Genomic DNA, 16,438 nt, shown 5'->3' with positions numbered 1-16,438 from the left:
GCTAGGATAGGATTTAGGGTGAGGGTTAAGTTTAGGAGTTGGGTTAAATGGTTGGGGTTACGGTTAGTTAACATGCTAAGTAGTTGAAAAGTGAGCTAAAAAGTTGCAAATAGTTGAAAAGTTGCTAAAATGCTTAACTTGACCGTGATGAGATTCGAACTCGCAATCTTTGGGTTGCTAGACGTTCGCGCTATACACCCACCCATCTACTCCGACCAACACCCTACTTTAGCCTTCAGCAATCATCTGTCTTATGTAACCATACCAAACGTAATATGTCATACTAAATGGAGTGTCACGGATTTCCGCACAGAATAATCGAAATGCTCTGAGACCAGGCTGTTTGTCAGCATATGCAATAGAGGTGGTACGTTTCTGTAAGTTAAGCACTTGGACAGTAGGGCGAGTTCATGTGTGTTGTACAAGTCTCTTTGAGCAGTTTTCTGTCTATGGCTGTTCTTGTTATGTCGGATTTGGCCCACTGAAAGTGGTCAAGCCTCTGACCGACTTGTCTCTGCACACACGCCTACAGTTCATCATTTGTGCCACCGCCATAGAGAAAGCATTCAGGGAAGAAACCACCATTTAGGCTACATACTCATAGGCTGCTATTGCCTACATATATATTTGGTTTGTCATTCTATCGTTTTCATGGAATTTTGGTGGTAGTTAGGCCCAATTAGAATTTATCAGAATATATTTTCCACAAATGATTTTACCATGCAGCTCTGCGTATTCTCAAATCAAAAAAAGTGAGGGAGCAGCATCAAGCTATGGCAGCACTTCTGCAACCCTACAGCCCTGGGTGGCAGTGACAACCTACACGAGGGTAGCTCTCCACAACCTGGTCTCAGAGCATTTCTTTTTATTCTGTATGGAAATCTGACCACCCACCCTACTTTCGTTTTTGCCATCTGTCTTATGTAACCATTGCAAACGTAACATAACATACTAAATTGAGTGTCTAGGATTTACATACAGAATAATACATAATGCTCTGAGGGGGGGTGTGACTGGTATGATGACTGTATTGTTACTGCATGCATGTGCTTCTGTGACTGTCACCGATGCCCACGCCGTTGCCAGACAGTAGTGCTTGTCAAGAGAGAGCGAAGAGTAGTTGTGCCCTGGTGTTGCCGTTTATACTCTCCTCGTTGAGTAGTAGACTGCATGTAGGTTAGGTATCAAGGTGACAACTAGATGGTTATCAATATTAGTTATTTCTTGTGTAGGCTGCTATCCTACTTGAAATAAAATCATGTGAGAGAAAAAAATGGGCACATTAGCTACCGCCGGCGACACAAGCGTGTATCAACACTGGTCGCTCGCCGGCTTATCGACTCGAAGCAAAACGTTCTTGAATGGCAACAAATCTGCACAATTAGCTGATTTGCTTTCCATAAACCCACTCCTTCTGACACACCCACCCGCCAATACTCCGGTCGCCATATTGGGCTGCAGCTACCCATAACTGGAATCAAGAGGGAGTGGTACTTGCTAAGCAAGCAGCGTAATGTCCTTTACAGTGGTGCTTAGTGACTTCGTTCTACTATTGCCTGGGGGTCGCTGTTGGGTAAATTTCAGGGATGAACGTTGCACATGGGGATGTGTGAAACTTACTCCTCAGCCTGAAGTGTCCCCACTTGTGCCACCGAATAGCTAGGGCCGGATTTATGATCTCAGATAAAGCATCCGAGCGAGCGAAACAGCCCCCCTCTGTCTCCGTATGTGTAGACCATGTATCTGATGCTGTCTGGACAGAAGGAGTATGGCATGTCATACTGTTTCTGGGCAGACAGCTTCAGATACATGGGCTACATGTAGTAAGACAGAGGGGCGCTGTTTCGCTCACTAGTTTCAGCAGAGAGGAAGAGGCGAGGCGAGAGGGCTCACTGTCGCCAAAAATCTGTCCTGAATAAGCCCAATGCGTTTCGATGTGCATAATATGCAGATCTAAACTTGTCACCTGCATTCCTTTAGTTTTTGAGGGTGATTAAGTTGCACGGCCTGCTGCTGGCCTTTCACCCCCCCCCCCCCCCCCTCATACCCATAAATGCAATACACCCTATATGGAATACTGGGTTGGAAAATACTCAGTAGGGTCTCTACTCACCAAATGTTTACTTTTTGAGGGGGACTGTGTCGCACGAGTTGCTGCTGGCTTTTTACTCTGGCCCCATATCTCCAAATGCAATACTATATGGTATTCATACAGTATTTAGTTGTAGAGAAACAACTTTACTACCTGTCTCAAATAAAGTGGGGTGAAAAATACTTAGTAGGGTCTCTACTAACCAAATATGGTTACTTTTTGAGGGGGACTGTGTCGCACGGCCTGCTGCTGGCTTTTTATGCCACCCCCTCCATAGCCCCAAATGCAATACACTGTGTATGGAATGCATATTGGGTTGCACAGTTAACAGAATCCCCCCTCCTGGACATTATGAGCATTACATTAGCACATTTTTATTTGAGAGAAATGGTGGTCTAAATAACCATTGTTCGTCAGTTCTCTGCTCTTCCTGCTCCCATCCTCTAGCTGACCTGAATGATAACCTGTCAACTACTAGTGAATCTGTGTTTTAATTTCAACAAGTTACTACTACTGTACCTGTGATGTGCTGAAGGCCTTGCTTAAGACTGAAGTTAAAACATCCATGGGGGGGTTGATATGCTTGACCTGTTTTTATTGCAGCTCTTCGCCCCATTGATTGCTGAATCATTAACCCAGATTTTTTATTTGACGATCATATCTGGTACTATCACAAGGGTTTAGAAGACGGCTCATGTGCTCCCTTTCCACAAAGGTGGTGACCCTTGTGCCCTAAATAATGATTGCCCTATTTCTATACTTTCTTACCTAGCAGAAGTATTAGAATCATTTGTATTTGTAATTATTATGGCAGTAATATACATTATAATACAATCTCTAAACATTAAAATACATTTTACAAAAGATTTCACAATACATTAAGTGTGTGCCTTCTGGCCACTACTCTACTACAACACACAATCCAGGTGTACGTGTGTGTATAGTGTGTATGTTATGTGTGTTTGTGTGTGTGTTTGTACCTGTGTGTGACTCTTCAGTCCTCACTGTTTTTTAAATCTGATTTTACTGCTTGAGTAAACAAAACAAGTAGTGATGAAGCCAATCTCTCCTCTACTTTGAGCCATGAGAGATTGACATGCATATTATTAATGTTAGCTCTACGTGTACATTTAAGGGCCAGTTGTGCTGCCCTGTTCTGGGCCAGTCGTAATTATCCCAAGTCCCTCTTTGTGGGACCTGATCACATGACTGGGCAGTGGTCCAGGTGCGACAAAACTAGGGCCTGTAGGACCTGCCTTGTTGATATTGTTGTTAAGAAGGCAGAGCAGCGCTTTATTATGGACAGACCTCTTATGGACAGACTTCCCTTCTTAGCTACTGTTGCATCAATATGTTTTGACCATAAGTTTACAATCCAGGGTTACTCCAAGCAGTTTAGTCCCCTCAACTTGCTCAATTTCCACATTATTCATTGCAAGATTTAGTTGAGGTTTAGGGTTTAGTGAATGATTTGTCCCAAATACAATGCTTTTAGTTTTTGAAATATTTAGGACTAGCTTATTACTTCCACCCATTCTGAAACTGACTGCAGCTCTTTAAGTGTTGCAGTGATTTAACTTGCCGACGTGCATAGTGTTGAGTCATCCACATACATAAAGACACAGGCTTTACTCAGCCAGTGGCAGGTCATTAGTAAAGATTAAGGGGCCTAGACAGCTGCCCTGGGGAATGCCTGATTCTACCTGGATTTTGTTGGAGAGGCTACTATTAAAGAACACCCTCCGTGTTTTGTTAGACCGGTAACTCTCAACTAAGAACTTTCTTATCTAAGAAATGTAGTGTAAATGTTCATCAATCTGGCTTTAGACCAGATCATAGGCCTGGATCAGGCTGCATGTAATTGGTTTAAAAACTACCTGACAGAAAGGAATACCAGACACATCAGGAATACCAGATACATGTACAAATATTCCCATATACTCGATGGTCGATATTCACGCCATAAGAAGTCATTCCCCTCGATCACACCCACAAATTGGGGGAAACAAACATTCTTTCCCATTGACCCCCATTGTAAAAGAGCCAACTTCATCATCAATTTTCTGTTATACAGAAATAACAAAACATGCCGAAAAGATGCTGTGTTGTTGTACATGTAATTATGTCAAAAATCATGACAAACAGTTCGCAATGCTCCCATGTAGGGAAATAGATACTGCGAGAAGAGCGCTGTGGCTTCAGGCTATTCAGTGTGGGAGAGTGGAAAAATGTGAGAACTCAGTGTACAAGTAGTCTACACGTAGCTATGTGTGTGGAACACATTTAATCACAGGTAAAGTATTTAACTCGTTTCATATAGTCAGTTTGTTTGTGTTAGTTGGTCTTGGCTATATTCATGTTCTGGTCGGTAGCAAAAAGGTGGTGTTATTGAGGTGAGACAATGGGGTAACCACATAGCGGGTGGGGCCGAAACATTCTATCTAATACCGACTGGGAGTATACTGTAGGTACAGTTTAAAACATTCCCACCCCTATCGGATAACTCAAACTCCTGATGTTAAAGTTTAAACCCTGAGGTAAACACTAATGCTTAGGCACTATTTAAAAGCTTATTTAGTTCAGAACGGTTCTATGTACAGTAGAACCCTCTTGCCTTCCAAAGACCCAAAAAGACCAAAAAAATCATTAAAGATGATTTTCTTTTCTTTCGAAAAGCGGTTCTTAGGATGAAAAAGGTTCTAGGTTCTTCCAAACGGGTTCTTCAGATGTAAATGGTTCTTGGTACAACCATGTCCCTCCACAAATAACCCCTTTGGAACCCTTTTTTCTAAGAGTGTACTAATTAGATCAGTATCTTTCAATGTAATAATACTAACTAACTCAAGATTTGATAAAAGTGTTACAAAAATCTTTAATTGCTTTATTTCCAAACATGAATTTTAGGAGTCAGGGTGTAGAACAGCCACCTCTCAATAGGAATGGGTATTTAAACAATGACTTTGTACTATATTAATTTAACAATGTTTGTAATTGCCCTGGAATTAATTAGAATATATTATGATATAAATACATTTCAAAGTAAATAAATAAATGTTTGAAGACTTATCTTTCTTTTTTTTAATAGTACTTTGATAGGGGACAGCAATTTAAACCACTTCTGTAGAATCACCAATACAAATTAATGTGCTTTGCCTGACTTGAGTTTGCTGAAAGTCAGCCAATAGATCATTCAGCCAATCGATAAATTGGTGGAATTGTCTACTGATTGATTGAGCACTGACACAGTATACAAACACAATCTATGGTAGTGACAAAGGGCAGTAGGCCAGATTCAAACCTATATGAACACTTTTAGCCATGTGTGCCGCAGGCCTGCGGAACTACCGCTACACCAGCCAGGTGTCAGTAAGTGATCTAAAACGCTGCCTTCAGGATCAGTGTGGAGAGAAACATTTACAGTAAATCCGCAACCGCCACTGTTGTACATAATCATTGTTCTTTATTAAAACATAGAAAAGCCTATTGATATGAATGAAATATTAACACAACAGTTGTTAGAGCCATTTTCTATGTGAAAAGAAAATATTTTAAAGTTATTATTCACAGTATGGAAACTGTTTATATGGAAATATAATGGGTTAAAGCGAAGATGTGCCAGTGGAACCCATAGAGGTAGAAAGAGGACTCTGGATGGATAGAACCTGTTTCAGCATGAACATTGCCATTGAGGGCTTTCACCATTTTAAAGTAGTCAACTGTTTGGGACTTCCTATGGGTTAAATTAAGGAAGGATCAGCCAATGAATTATACTCCTGAGGAAACATTCCAGAACTGCAGCTGGCAGTAAATCACCAACCTTGGCTTTATACCTGTTCAGACAACACACTCCAGGTGGCAGTACGCACCCTTTTAGTTTGTTTACTGACTCATAAATGTAGAATAAGAAATTGACTACTTTAAAGTAACTGTCCAATATTAATGTGAGTAGACCACTGATTGGCCAGCTCATCCTCGTCAGGAGGATGCCATCATCCTCTATGAGGAAATAGCAAGCATTTTTTTCTGTTTGAGATACAAGTTTGAGGTTGGGATTTTTAAGTGTTTTTTCTCCAATTTCTGCTTTGGCCACAAAAGAGTATAGGATGAGCCAACAACATTATTTGGGTATGAGTTATCAGAACATTACATTTTAAAAGTGAGAGTATCACTGGACAGTTACTTTAAAATGGAGATACCCCTCAATTGCACTGCCCATCCCGTCTCAGAAGCCATTATAGCACAGATACAATGATGAGCCTTCTTTTTACCTCTATGGTGGAACCGAAATAGAACGGGATAGAAGCCCGCTAGAAAAATGCCTTTCAAAAACTAGAGTGATTAATACTGTTTCATTTGTGGATTAATACCTTTGGATTTACCTTTTGATTTCAAAACAATCATCTATTTTACCTTAATCATTTTGTGTACCTTTTTGAGTTAGATCCCAATTAATATTTATAGTAAAACTGTCTATGCTTACATGGAAACCATGCTTAATTTTTTATGTGTGACATACCTAGACAATCGGTGTGTAAATTAAATGGGATTTTTGTTGCAACCAAGACATTATCTCATGCCCTTTCTTGGAAATGCGTTGGGACCTTCTTTGTACGGTGTCTAAGGAAGTGTCTTATTAGAATGTTGGGACATTGTCTGTATGGTGTCTAAGGAAGTGTCTTATTAGAATGTTGGGACATTGTTTGTACGGTGTCTAAGGAAGTGTCTTATTAGAATGTTGGGACATTGTCTGTATGGTGTCTAAGGAAGTGGCTTATTAAAATGTTGGGACATTGTTTGTATGGTGTCTAAGGAAGTGGCTTATTAGAATGTTGGGACCTTCTTTGTACGGTGTCTAAGGAAGTGGCTTATTAGAATGTTGGGACATTGTTTGTACGGTGTCTAAGGAAGTGGCTTATTAGAATGTTGGGACCTTCTTTGTTCTGTGTCTAAGGAAGTGGCTTATTAGAATGTTGGGACATTGTTTGTACGGTGTCTAAGGAAGTGGCTTATTAGAATGTTGGGACCTTCTTTGTTCTGTGTCTAAGGAAGTGGCTTATTAGAATGTTGGGACATTGTTTGTACGGTGTCTAAGGAAGTGGCTTATTAGAATGTTGGGACATTGTTTGTACGGTGTCTAAGGAAGTGGCTTATTAGAATGTTGGGACATTGTTTGTACGGTGTCTAAGGAAGTGGCTTATTAGAATGTTGGGACATTGTTTGTACGGTGTCTAAGGAAGTGGCTTATTAGAATGTTGGGACATTGTTTGAAGCCACAACAACAGTGTTTGTTGTTAGTAGTTCGTTCTGTCAGTGATGACAAAATCTCTATATTAGGGTTAGTAAAGCATGCATACAAAATAGCATTTGATTAAATGCAGAAGACACATTATCGGTTGAATGCATTCAGTTTTGCGACTAACTAGGTACCCCCTTTCCCTTTCCTTTTGCTTTTGGTATTTCAGGGAAATACAGACAGATAAGAACAGTACAAGTACAGTACAATTAAAAGGGCTGTGTAGCTACAGTATTTAATGCAAGTGAAGTGTAGCCTTGATTGATAAAGTGTAAAAATGTAAATAATGCATGCAACTCTGAAGACAACGCTGATAGGAATACATTGCATAGAGTTTGTGAGGGCCTGAGTGTCAAGACTTCTGTCGCCTTATCCCTTGGACGAAGACGGGCATAGTACTCATCTGCCCCGTAGAGTAACTCCTAAGAGAAAGGCTTCACAATTTTCATCGAGATGTAGTTCTGGAGAGGCAAGAGAAAAGATTTAATTAATAAAACACATCTTTGACTTTTATTTAAATTAAGCTTAAATCCTCTGTTATATTCATATGCAGGATGCATTTATGGAGTGGAATTATTGCAATATTGCACTCTATTATCAGATAAAATAAATGCAGTTATGATTAATTCGACCATATTATGTTGCAATTCATCATATCAAAAGAATGATGCACGTTGCCTGTTTACACTATATGAGTGAATCCCATACAAACACAACAAATGTATGCACTATGTACTCACTATAGTTGCTATGGATGAGTCTGTCTTCTAAGTGGCATAGACATATTCGTATTATAGATTACAAGGACATATATCTTACTGGTAGGGAGTACAGCAGGATCCCAAGGAACAAGAGCACAAGCAGGAGGACTATCAAACCAATGAAGATCCATTTGAATCTGCGCCATATGATGAACCTCATGGTCTTGCATGGACTGGTGAACCAGAAGAAGGAAGTGTCGGGGCGACTGTATGGGGAGAGAAACAAAAGACATTTTTTTAGGGGGTAAGCCTAGGCAAGCCCAGTTTGAAATGTAGACTCTTATTGGGTGCCGTGTTGTTAGTGAATGTTATAGTGCTATGTAGTTTGTATGTTAAAACATTCTACTTACAATGTACAAGCTACAATGTTATTGTCATAGGTGGTTGAAAGGTGACTTGTGGATGTTGTCTTACTTGGGAAAGTCTAGTTTGGGGTTCATGTTGGGTTCGTCCCGGCCCTTCCCAGCAGGCCTCTCTTCTACCTCCCCCTCTTCCACTATTTCCAGGGTCATCTCCACTTTCCCCTATGGGAACACAGAGACAGTCATAAACACTCCACAGACTTTCTCATCCATCTTCTCTGTGATCTATAGACATATTTAGCCCTAAAGCTTGTGACTTCAGACATCCATTTCACGTCATTATGTTTATCAATACTGTGCAAAGGATCAAAGTGACTAAATACTGTCACCTATGAGCAGGCATTTCTGGTTATAAATTCATCCACAATGACACATGATCCACCATAAGAATTTATTTTGAGGAAATCTGTATTAACTTATTTTACATTTACATCTTAGTCTTATCCAGAGAGGCTTTCCTTCATCTTAAGGTAGCTAGGTATGACAACCACATACCACAGTTACAGTAAATTCCCAAAGGGAAAGGTTGGTGTGTGTGCGTGCGTTCTGTCCATGTGTGTGTGTTGTCCACAGGGCCGGCCCTACCGATAATCAACATAAGCGGACGCTAGGTCGGTGTCAGGGTCTCAACTTACGTTGTGAATTAAAATAGTAGAAAACACAAGGTGCAATTTTTTTATTTGGTTGTGTTCCTCCATTGATTTTGGGGGCACAAAGGTAGTCTAGCGGTTAAGAGAGGGGCCAGTATCCGAAAGGTTGCTGTTTCAAATACCAGAGCTGACTAGGCGAAAAATCTGACATGCCCTTGAGTTGAGCTCGCTATGGTTAAAAAACGTCTGCTAAATCACAATTTTGTTAGTCGCTCTCATCCAGGTATCGTATGAACATGGCATAAGTAATGGAAAAATTTGTAGAATTGTGGTAAATTAGCTTGAAAACAGCAAAATATTCTCTCTGCCCCATGGCAGAATGTGTAGAATTTAAATATTTTCTGTATTCTTGGCAAAATGGGAAAATTAACTTAGAATTTGCAATTTTTTCGCTCAGTTTCACTACAACAGGACTTACACCCAGGATGTGCTTCCCGTCCTGCTCGATCATACAGGGCCACCAGCCCCGCACAGACTTCTGGGAGAACAGAGAGTTGGGCGGTGGTTGTTTGGAAGGTGTGGAGCCTGTAACCCCTGGTAACATTTTCAGACTGCATTTCTCAGGGGTCTTGGCAGGGGGGATCAGATGAAGCAGGTCCAGCTCGACTGTGCCTGTGTCCCAAATACAACACACACTGCATTATCAATCCCTTTATATCACTGTTTCCTTCCCACATTTCCTATTCACCGTTATGTTATGTACTGCAGACCTGGGTTAAAATAAGATTGGTTTTCAGATGCTGGTGGATGTTTCTTGTTATTGTTTTGATGGACAATAAACATAAATTAATTCAATGAGTTAACCAGTCAGTCAGTCAGATTTTTGGAGACATCCGGTGATGAGAAAAAGAGAAACACTTTGTATCAGTTAGTTTAGATCAGAGGAAATAAATGTATCTTACCCAGGTAGTCATCCAGTGAGAATTTGTCATTGTCCCAAATCTGGACGATCAACTTTGGGGGGGTCCGAAACTCAGTTTGGTCCAGATTCCAAAAATGCTCCTGACAACAAACCAAACAAACACATTTGGATGTAAGTCTGGAGCTCAACATCTGCCCAACATATACATTTCTGAAACTATTGTTTACGGTCAACTTCATTTGTCAAAATGCTTCACTTTAGGTCGTAACTGTAAAAGAGAATGTGTTAGCTCAGTTGGTAGGGCATGGCACTTGCAACACCAGAATAGTGGGTTTGATTCCTGGTACCACCCATACATTAAATGTATGCACAACACACTTGACTACATCGCTTTGGATAAAAGCGTCTGCTAAATGGGGTATATCATTAATATAGTCAAATAAAGGCAATAAATAATACAATAAATCTCTTCAAACGCACTTTCCTGGAAACGAGACACAGTTGCTCTGCGGGCAGGTAGTCAAAGCCAAAGACGAATCGCCAATTGAAGTTGCCGTCACCATCCAGGGATCTGTAATGGACGTCTGTCTTCTGCTTGTCCTGTTCCATACCAGGCATCCATCTGTAAATAAATATACTTTAAAATGACTAAAACCAAATTGAAACAGTGTAGTAATGATAATGGGCCTACATTCATACAGTTTCTTGACGGTTTCCAGCTCGCTAATAATCACCAAAATGAAAGCTAGTCAGTCAGGGAGCATCAACAATTCCCAAACAATGGAAAGAGCACTATTCTTTGCTAATTTTGACGGCAAGGAAATATAACAAATATTTAGTGCGTCCCTCCAGACCTCATATGTGGCCTCCAGGGCAAAATTAGTTTGACACCACTGCCCTTGCGCCTATTAACTCGATCAACCATACATCATTATTTCTCTATCAATTCCCTGTTTATTGTTGTGTATGCCACCAGTCGAGTCAGCAATGGGGTACACTCTCATGCACTCTGCAATGAAAACATTTCAACATAATTATGAAGTCAAAGTTGGTTGTGTCTTTACTTGTGTGTATTTTTTACATTTGTTTTGGACACCTAGGTTTTCCTGCTAGAACCAGCACCTAGATCTAAAGTAGATGGACAGCTGTGCACATGGTTTTCACTTCTTTTTTGCATACTTAAAATGTAGGGTTTACAACCCTTGCTTGATCAGCAATACAGTATGATCCGTATGAGTAGCCAATCACTCAATACTGTACCATTGAGTAGCCAATCATGCTCTGCCGTACCCTTTGACGTAAATGTCACTCATATTCTCTCCGGTGATGCTGGTCTCATCTAGTATGACATCAGTGGTGTTCCAGACGATAGCCCGCATTAAGTACCTGTTGAAAAATATCATACACTTAAAGGCTCAATCTGCCATTTCAATAAACAACCTAACACTGCCACTTTCTTTGGTAAATGTAAAGGTATGAGATGGGGATGTAACTACGCAAATTCATAAGCAGACCTGAGAATGCAAGAACTGACAGTCTATGAGATTGACACAATTCACGCACAGTCATCCTGATTCCCATTGAAAATAGCCTTATGAGTGACCAAAATATATGTTCTCTCGTGTCTAACGATCAGTAATGGTGAAAAGACAGGCTGAGTGGGTGGAGAGCTAATAGCCGGAGTGGATAGGGAGCTCACCTTGACTGACAGTTCTTTGAAACACCTATGTCATGAAACTTGGACACAGTGAGCAGTGTTGCAGTGAGATCATCCAAGCAACTCAAACAGCATTGAAGTTGTACGCAACATCCAATCCTGTCATACATCACATGATGGTTTCACAAATGATTTGTTTTTCCAACTGTTTGGTTATTGTAACAGCATCAATATATATACATAATGATTCCTGTATAATTGAGTTCGCTAGCCAAGATGATAAATCAGTGCTGACAATTCCAAGCTAGCTATCTAGTTCATATTTCATTTGAAACTGGACGGGGTGAGGTCTGGGTACACCTCATAGAATATATATATGTATATATATAAACAGTATCTTTGGAAAGTATTCAGACCCCTTCACTTTTTGTTAGGTTACAGCCTTGTTCTAAAATTGATAATACCCCCCAATAACAAATCATTTTTTGTTGTTGAAGTTTTTGCTAATTTATTACAAATAAAAAACAGAAATATCACATTTAACTAAGTATTCAGACCCTTTACTCAGTACTTTGTTGAAGCACCTTTGGCAGCAACTACAGCCTTGTGTCTTCTTGGGTATGATGCTACAAGCTTGGCACACCTGTATTTGGGGAGTTTCTCACATTCTTCTCTGCAGATCCTTTCAAGCTCTGTCAGGTTGGATGGGGAGCGTTGGTGTACAGCTATTTTCAGGTCTCTAGAGATGTTAGATCGGGTTGAACTCCGGGCTCTGGCTGGGCCACTCAAAGACATTCAGAGACTTGTCCCGAAGCCAATCCTGCATTGTCTTGGCTGTGTGCTTAGGCTCGTTGTCCTGTTGGAAGGTGAACCGTCGCCCCAATCTGAGGTCCTGAGCGCTTTTCTTCAAGGATCTCTCTTTACTTTACTCCGTTCATCTTTGCCTCGATCCTGACTAGTCTCTCAGACCCTGCCGCAGAAAAACATCCCCACAGCATGATGCTGCCACCACCATGCTTCACCGTAGGGATGGTGCCAGGTTTCCTCCAGACGTGACGCTTGGCATTCAGGCCAAAGAGTTCAAACTTGGTTTCATCAGAACAGAGAATCTTGTTTCTCATGGTCTGAGAGTCTTTAGGTGCCTTTTGGCAAACTCCCAAACGGGCTGCCATGTGCCTTTTACTGAGGAGTGGCTTCTGTCTGGCCACTCTACCATAAAGGCCTGATTGGTGGAGTACTGCAGAGATGGTTGTCCTTCTGGAAGGTTCTCCAATCTCCACAGAGGAACTCTAGAGCTCTGTCAGTGACCACCTCCCTGACCGAGTCCAGCTCTAGGAAGAGTCTTTGTGGTTCCAAACTTCTTCCATTTAAGAATGATGGAGACCACTGTGTTCTTAGGGACCTTCAATGTTGCAGAAATGTTTTGGTACCCTTCCCCAGATCTGTGCCTCGACACAGTCCTGTGTCAGAGCTCTATGGACAATTCCTTGGACCTCATGGCTTGGTTTTTGCTCTGACATGCCTTTCCAAATCATGTCCAATCAATTGAATTTACCACAGGTGGACTCCAATCAAGTTGTAGAAACATCTCAATGATGATCAATGGAAATAGGATGCACCTGGGCTCAATATCAAGTCTCATAGCAAGTGGTCAGAATACTTATGTAAATAAGTATCTGTTTTTTTATTTTTAATACATTTGCCCAAAAAATGTAATACCTGTTTTGGCTTTGTCCTTATCGGGTATTGTATGTAGATTGCTAAGGAAATAGTTTGTTTTATTAAATACATTTTAGAACAAGGCTGTAACGTAACAAAATGTAGAAAAAGTAAAGGGGTCTGAATACCTTCCGAAGGCACCTTGACTGCGAGACCATGTTCATAAACCATGACTATCAATTATTATCTTGAAGAGGTGTGGACTCGAGTCACATGACTTGGACTCGAATCAGACTTGAGTCACAAATATGATGACTTGCAACTCGACTGCAACTGACACCAATAACTCGTGACTTAACTTGAGCCCTTTGACTCGAACTTACTTGATAACTTCCCCAAGCCCAAATATTAAAAATGATGCTATAAAAAAAGTGTGCAGCGCATCAACTCGTCATTTAACGGATTACAGTTTGAATCGGACAGCAGCCAATCAAATTGTGCCAGCTGAGAAAAAGTTGTGCGTGGCAGTGGAGAGGAACGTCGGTGGGTAAATTCAGATGAAGCCCTTGGAAAGACGATACCCCAAATTATTATTTTCAGATATAAAGACTATGCTGTATCAACAAAAAATGGATTGCAACTTCCAAAACATGTGGGAAGAAAATTACAGACGGAGGCGCAACAACTTCCAACTTTGTTCGACATTTGAAGCTGCACAAAGAACGGTAAGTCGTGGCTAATATAGCCGACAGCTATATAATTTATACCTTTACTAGTGTAGCATGTAGGCTAATGTAACGTTAAATCAATGAGCCTCCACACAGTCAGTCAGTGCGGGAGCGTGATCATTGCACCCAAGATTGAGCTACAACTGGCTAGGCAGTTGGTAGCCTAAATCCTGCCTGATGTAACTGCTGTTCCTAAAACCATTGACATACGTAAGTCTACTGTACCCATACACAGAGAGGGTGTGTGTGTGTGTATGTGTTAAGGTTGGGCGATTGTGTACAAGCCTACATCGCCCGATTGCGCCCCATAGCGATCCTCGATAGTCGATCGCCATGGAAATATAAGGTTTATTTGGAAAACAATAAATTCATATTTTTTTTAAAACATTCATGAGTTGCGTAAATGTAATATACTAACTATTACTCTTGTTAAAAATATGAAATGGTATTACATTTGGTGAAGAGCACATTATGACTTGTTTAGGACTCGAAACTCAACGTTTAGGACTTGAGACTTGACTCGGACTTGCCTGTCTTGACTTGGGACTTGTAAAACAATGACTTGGTCCTATCTCCTATTTGGCATACCTCTTCTGTTGCAGTTCACAGCAGCACTGACAGATGTGTTGTCATGACAACTGCGTAGGAGTTTTGAACGACCATTCCACCTTTTTTCCCCATGCTAGCTGATGACCTAGCTAGCCATTAACTAGCTAACACCAGACACAAATGAAAGAGGAAACCTGTAAGTAACTTTGCTGTAGATGAATAGGGGAAAACAGTAATTATATTTGCTGACACCCTGCAGTCAAATTTTGGCACCAATAGACTAGCTAGCTAGCTATGTAAACTGCTCCCCTCCGCGATGATGGTTGCAAGGTGGTACTTATTTAAATTAGGTAAGAGAACAAGACGTTACCATTGGTCTATTAAAAGGAGGTGAATAAAAATGTATGTGATGTCACACCCTGACCATAGAGAGCCCTTGGTTCTCTATGGTGTAGTAGGTCAGGGCGTGACTAGGGGGTGATCTAGTATATCTATTTCTATGTTGGTGCTAATGTGGTTCCCAATTAGAGGCAGCTGTTTATCGTTGCCTCTGATTGGGGATCATATTTAGGTAGCTATTTCCCCACCTGTGTTTTGTGGGATATTGATTGTTGGTTTTGTGTTTGTGCATGTGCACCACTTAGTCACGATTCGTGGTTCGTTTATTGTTTGTGTTTTGCGGAAGTTTCACTTGGAAATAAAGATGTGGAACTCTAGGTACGCTGCGCCTTGGTCCAGTTCTTATGACAACCGTGACAGTCACATAAAGCCTCAATTAACCCCGCCTCCTGAGTTCAAGTTTTTAACACAGAGGAGGAAGCCAGTAAGTGTATGATCAAACTTCATCAATGTACCACCAGTCATTCTCATACTTTGGTCATCCTACTTTGATCTGGTTTCATCCAAATATGAAAAATAGGATTTTGACTGTGCAGGGTCTTTATTTTTTAATGAATGTAATAAAGACCCTCACTTCTTGGCTTGGCGTGGAGTGATGTGGCAGGGAGGTCCCAGTAAACCCAGGCTCTTGGGGAAGATGTCCACCCACATCTGAATCTTTCCCTAACGATGGGGAGAGTGAGAGCCAATACAATTGGTAAGTATTCTCTAGACCAGCCTTTCTCAAATCTCTCCTTGGGGACCCCCCAGAGCTAGCAAAGCTGATTCAACTTGTCAACATCAACATCCAGCCCTTACTGCTTGAATCAGGTGTGCTAGTTCAGAGCTACAACAAAATGGTGAAACGTCTGGGGGTCCCCGAGGAGAGCTTTGAGAAGCACTGCTCTAGACAATGTCATGTTGTCACACAACAAACAAACACCTCATGTAGACATTTCTTCTTTTTTTCTTGGATAATGTGGCCTGATAATGCAGTACAATGTTTGGACGTTTCATGAGGGCAATAAGGAAACACTTTATAATGACTATTATAAACTATAAGCATTTCATTATTTCTAAATGCATTTTTTGACATGCTTCTAAACTTTATGAAGCACTTATAAACATTTACAATGGCTTACAATGAAGGCTATTAGAACGTGTTATCAGGAAAACAGGGAAAAGGTACTAACCTGGGACAGTGTAGGTTGGTAAGTACTGTAGAGAGTCCTGGTTTCCACATGCTCTGGCACCAGACCCTGTTTACTGAGGACATGCAGGGCCATCCTCTCCCTGGCTGGACCCAGGTGCTGGTGGATGACTTTGTTGGCCTCTAGCGACAGGACACACAACTCAGTCAGGAGACAGAAGTTTCGATTGACGTTCTGATGACTAACACATTCACTATGTTGTGGTTGAAGTAAGACGCCAAATGCCAAATGTTTTT

General features: G+C 41.0%; 1 protein-coding gene across 1 annotated transcript in view; it reads right to left on the bottom strand.

Annotated features, from left to right (window-relative positions):
- Positions 1 to 5,532: 5,532 nt before the first annotated feature.
- Positions 5,533 to 16,438, bottom strand: part of LOC129833088 (myoferlin-like) — a 65,096-nt gene continuing 54,190 nt past the window's right edge. Inside the window, exons 46-54 of the mRNA XM_055897379.1 lie at positions 16,185 to 16,324; positions 15,587 to 15,675; positions 11,311 to 11,406; positions 10,501 to 10,642; positions 10,061 to 10,160; positions 9,577 to 9,770; positions 8,561 to 8,670; positions 8,205 to 8,352; positions 5,533 to 7,846 (exon numbers count right to left, since the gene is read on the bottom strand). Coding sequence (XP_055753354.1) covers positions 7,808 to 7,846; positions 8,205 to 8,352; positions 8,561 to 8,670; positions 9,577 to 9,770; positions 10,061 to 10,160; positions 10,501 to 10,642; positions 11,311 to 11,406; positions 15,587 to 15,675; positions 16,185 to 16,324 — 1,058 coding nt within the window. The 3' untranslated portion in view covers positions 5,533 to 7,807. The remainder of the gene's footprint in view (positions 7,847 to 8,204; positions 8,353 to 8,560; positions 8,671 to 9,576; positions 9,771 to 10,060; positions 10,161 to 10,500; positions 10,643 to 11,310; positions 11,407 to 15,586; positions 15,676 to 16,184; positions 16,325 to 16,438) is intronic.

The sequence above is a fragment of the Salvelinus fontinalis genome, chromosome 34, assembly GCF_029448725.1.
Source record: "Salvelinus fontinalis isolate EN_2023a chromosome 34, ASM2944872v1, whole genome shotgun sequence".
NCBI lineage: Eukaryota > Metazoa > Chordata > Actinopteri > Salmoniformes > Salmonidae > Salvelinus > Salvelinus fontinalis.
Note: the sequence above shows the minus strand (reverse complement) of the source record. Positions and strands in the feature narration are given on the sequence as shown.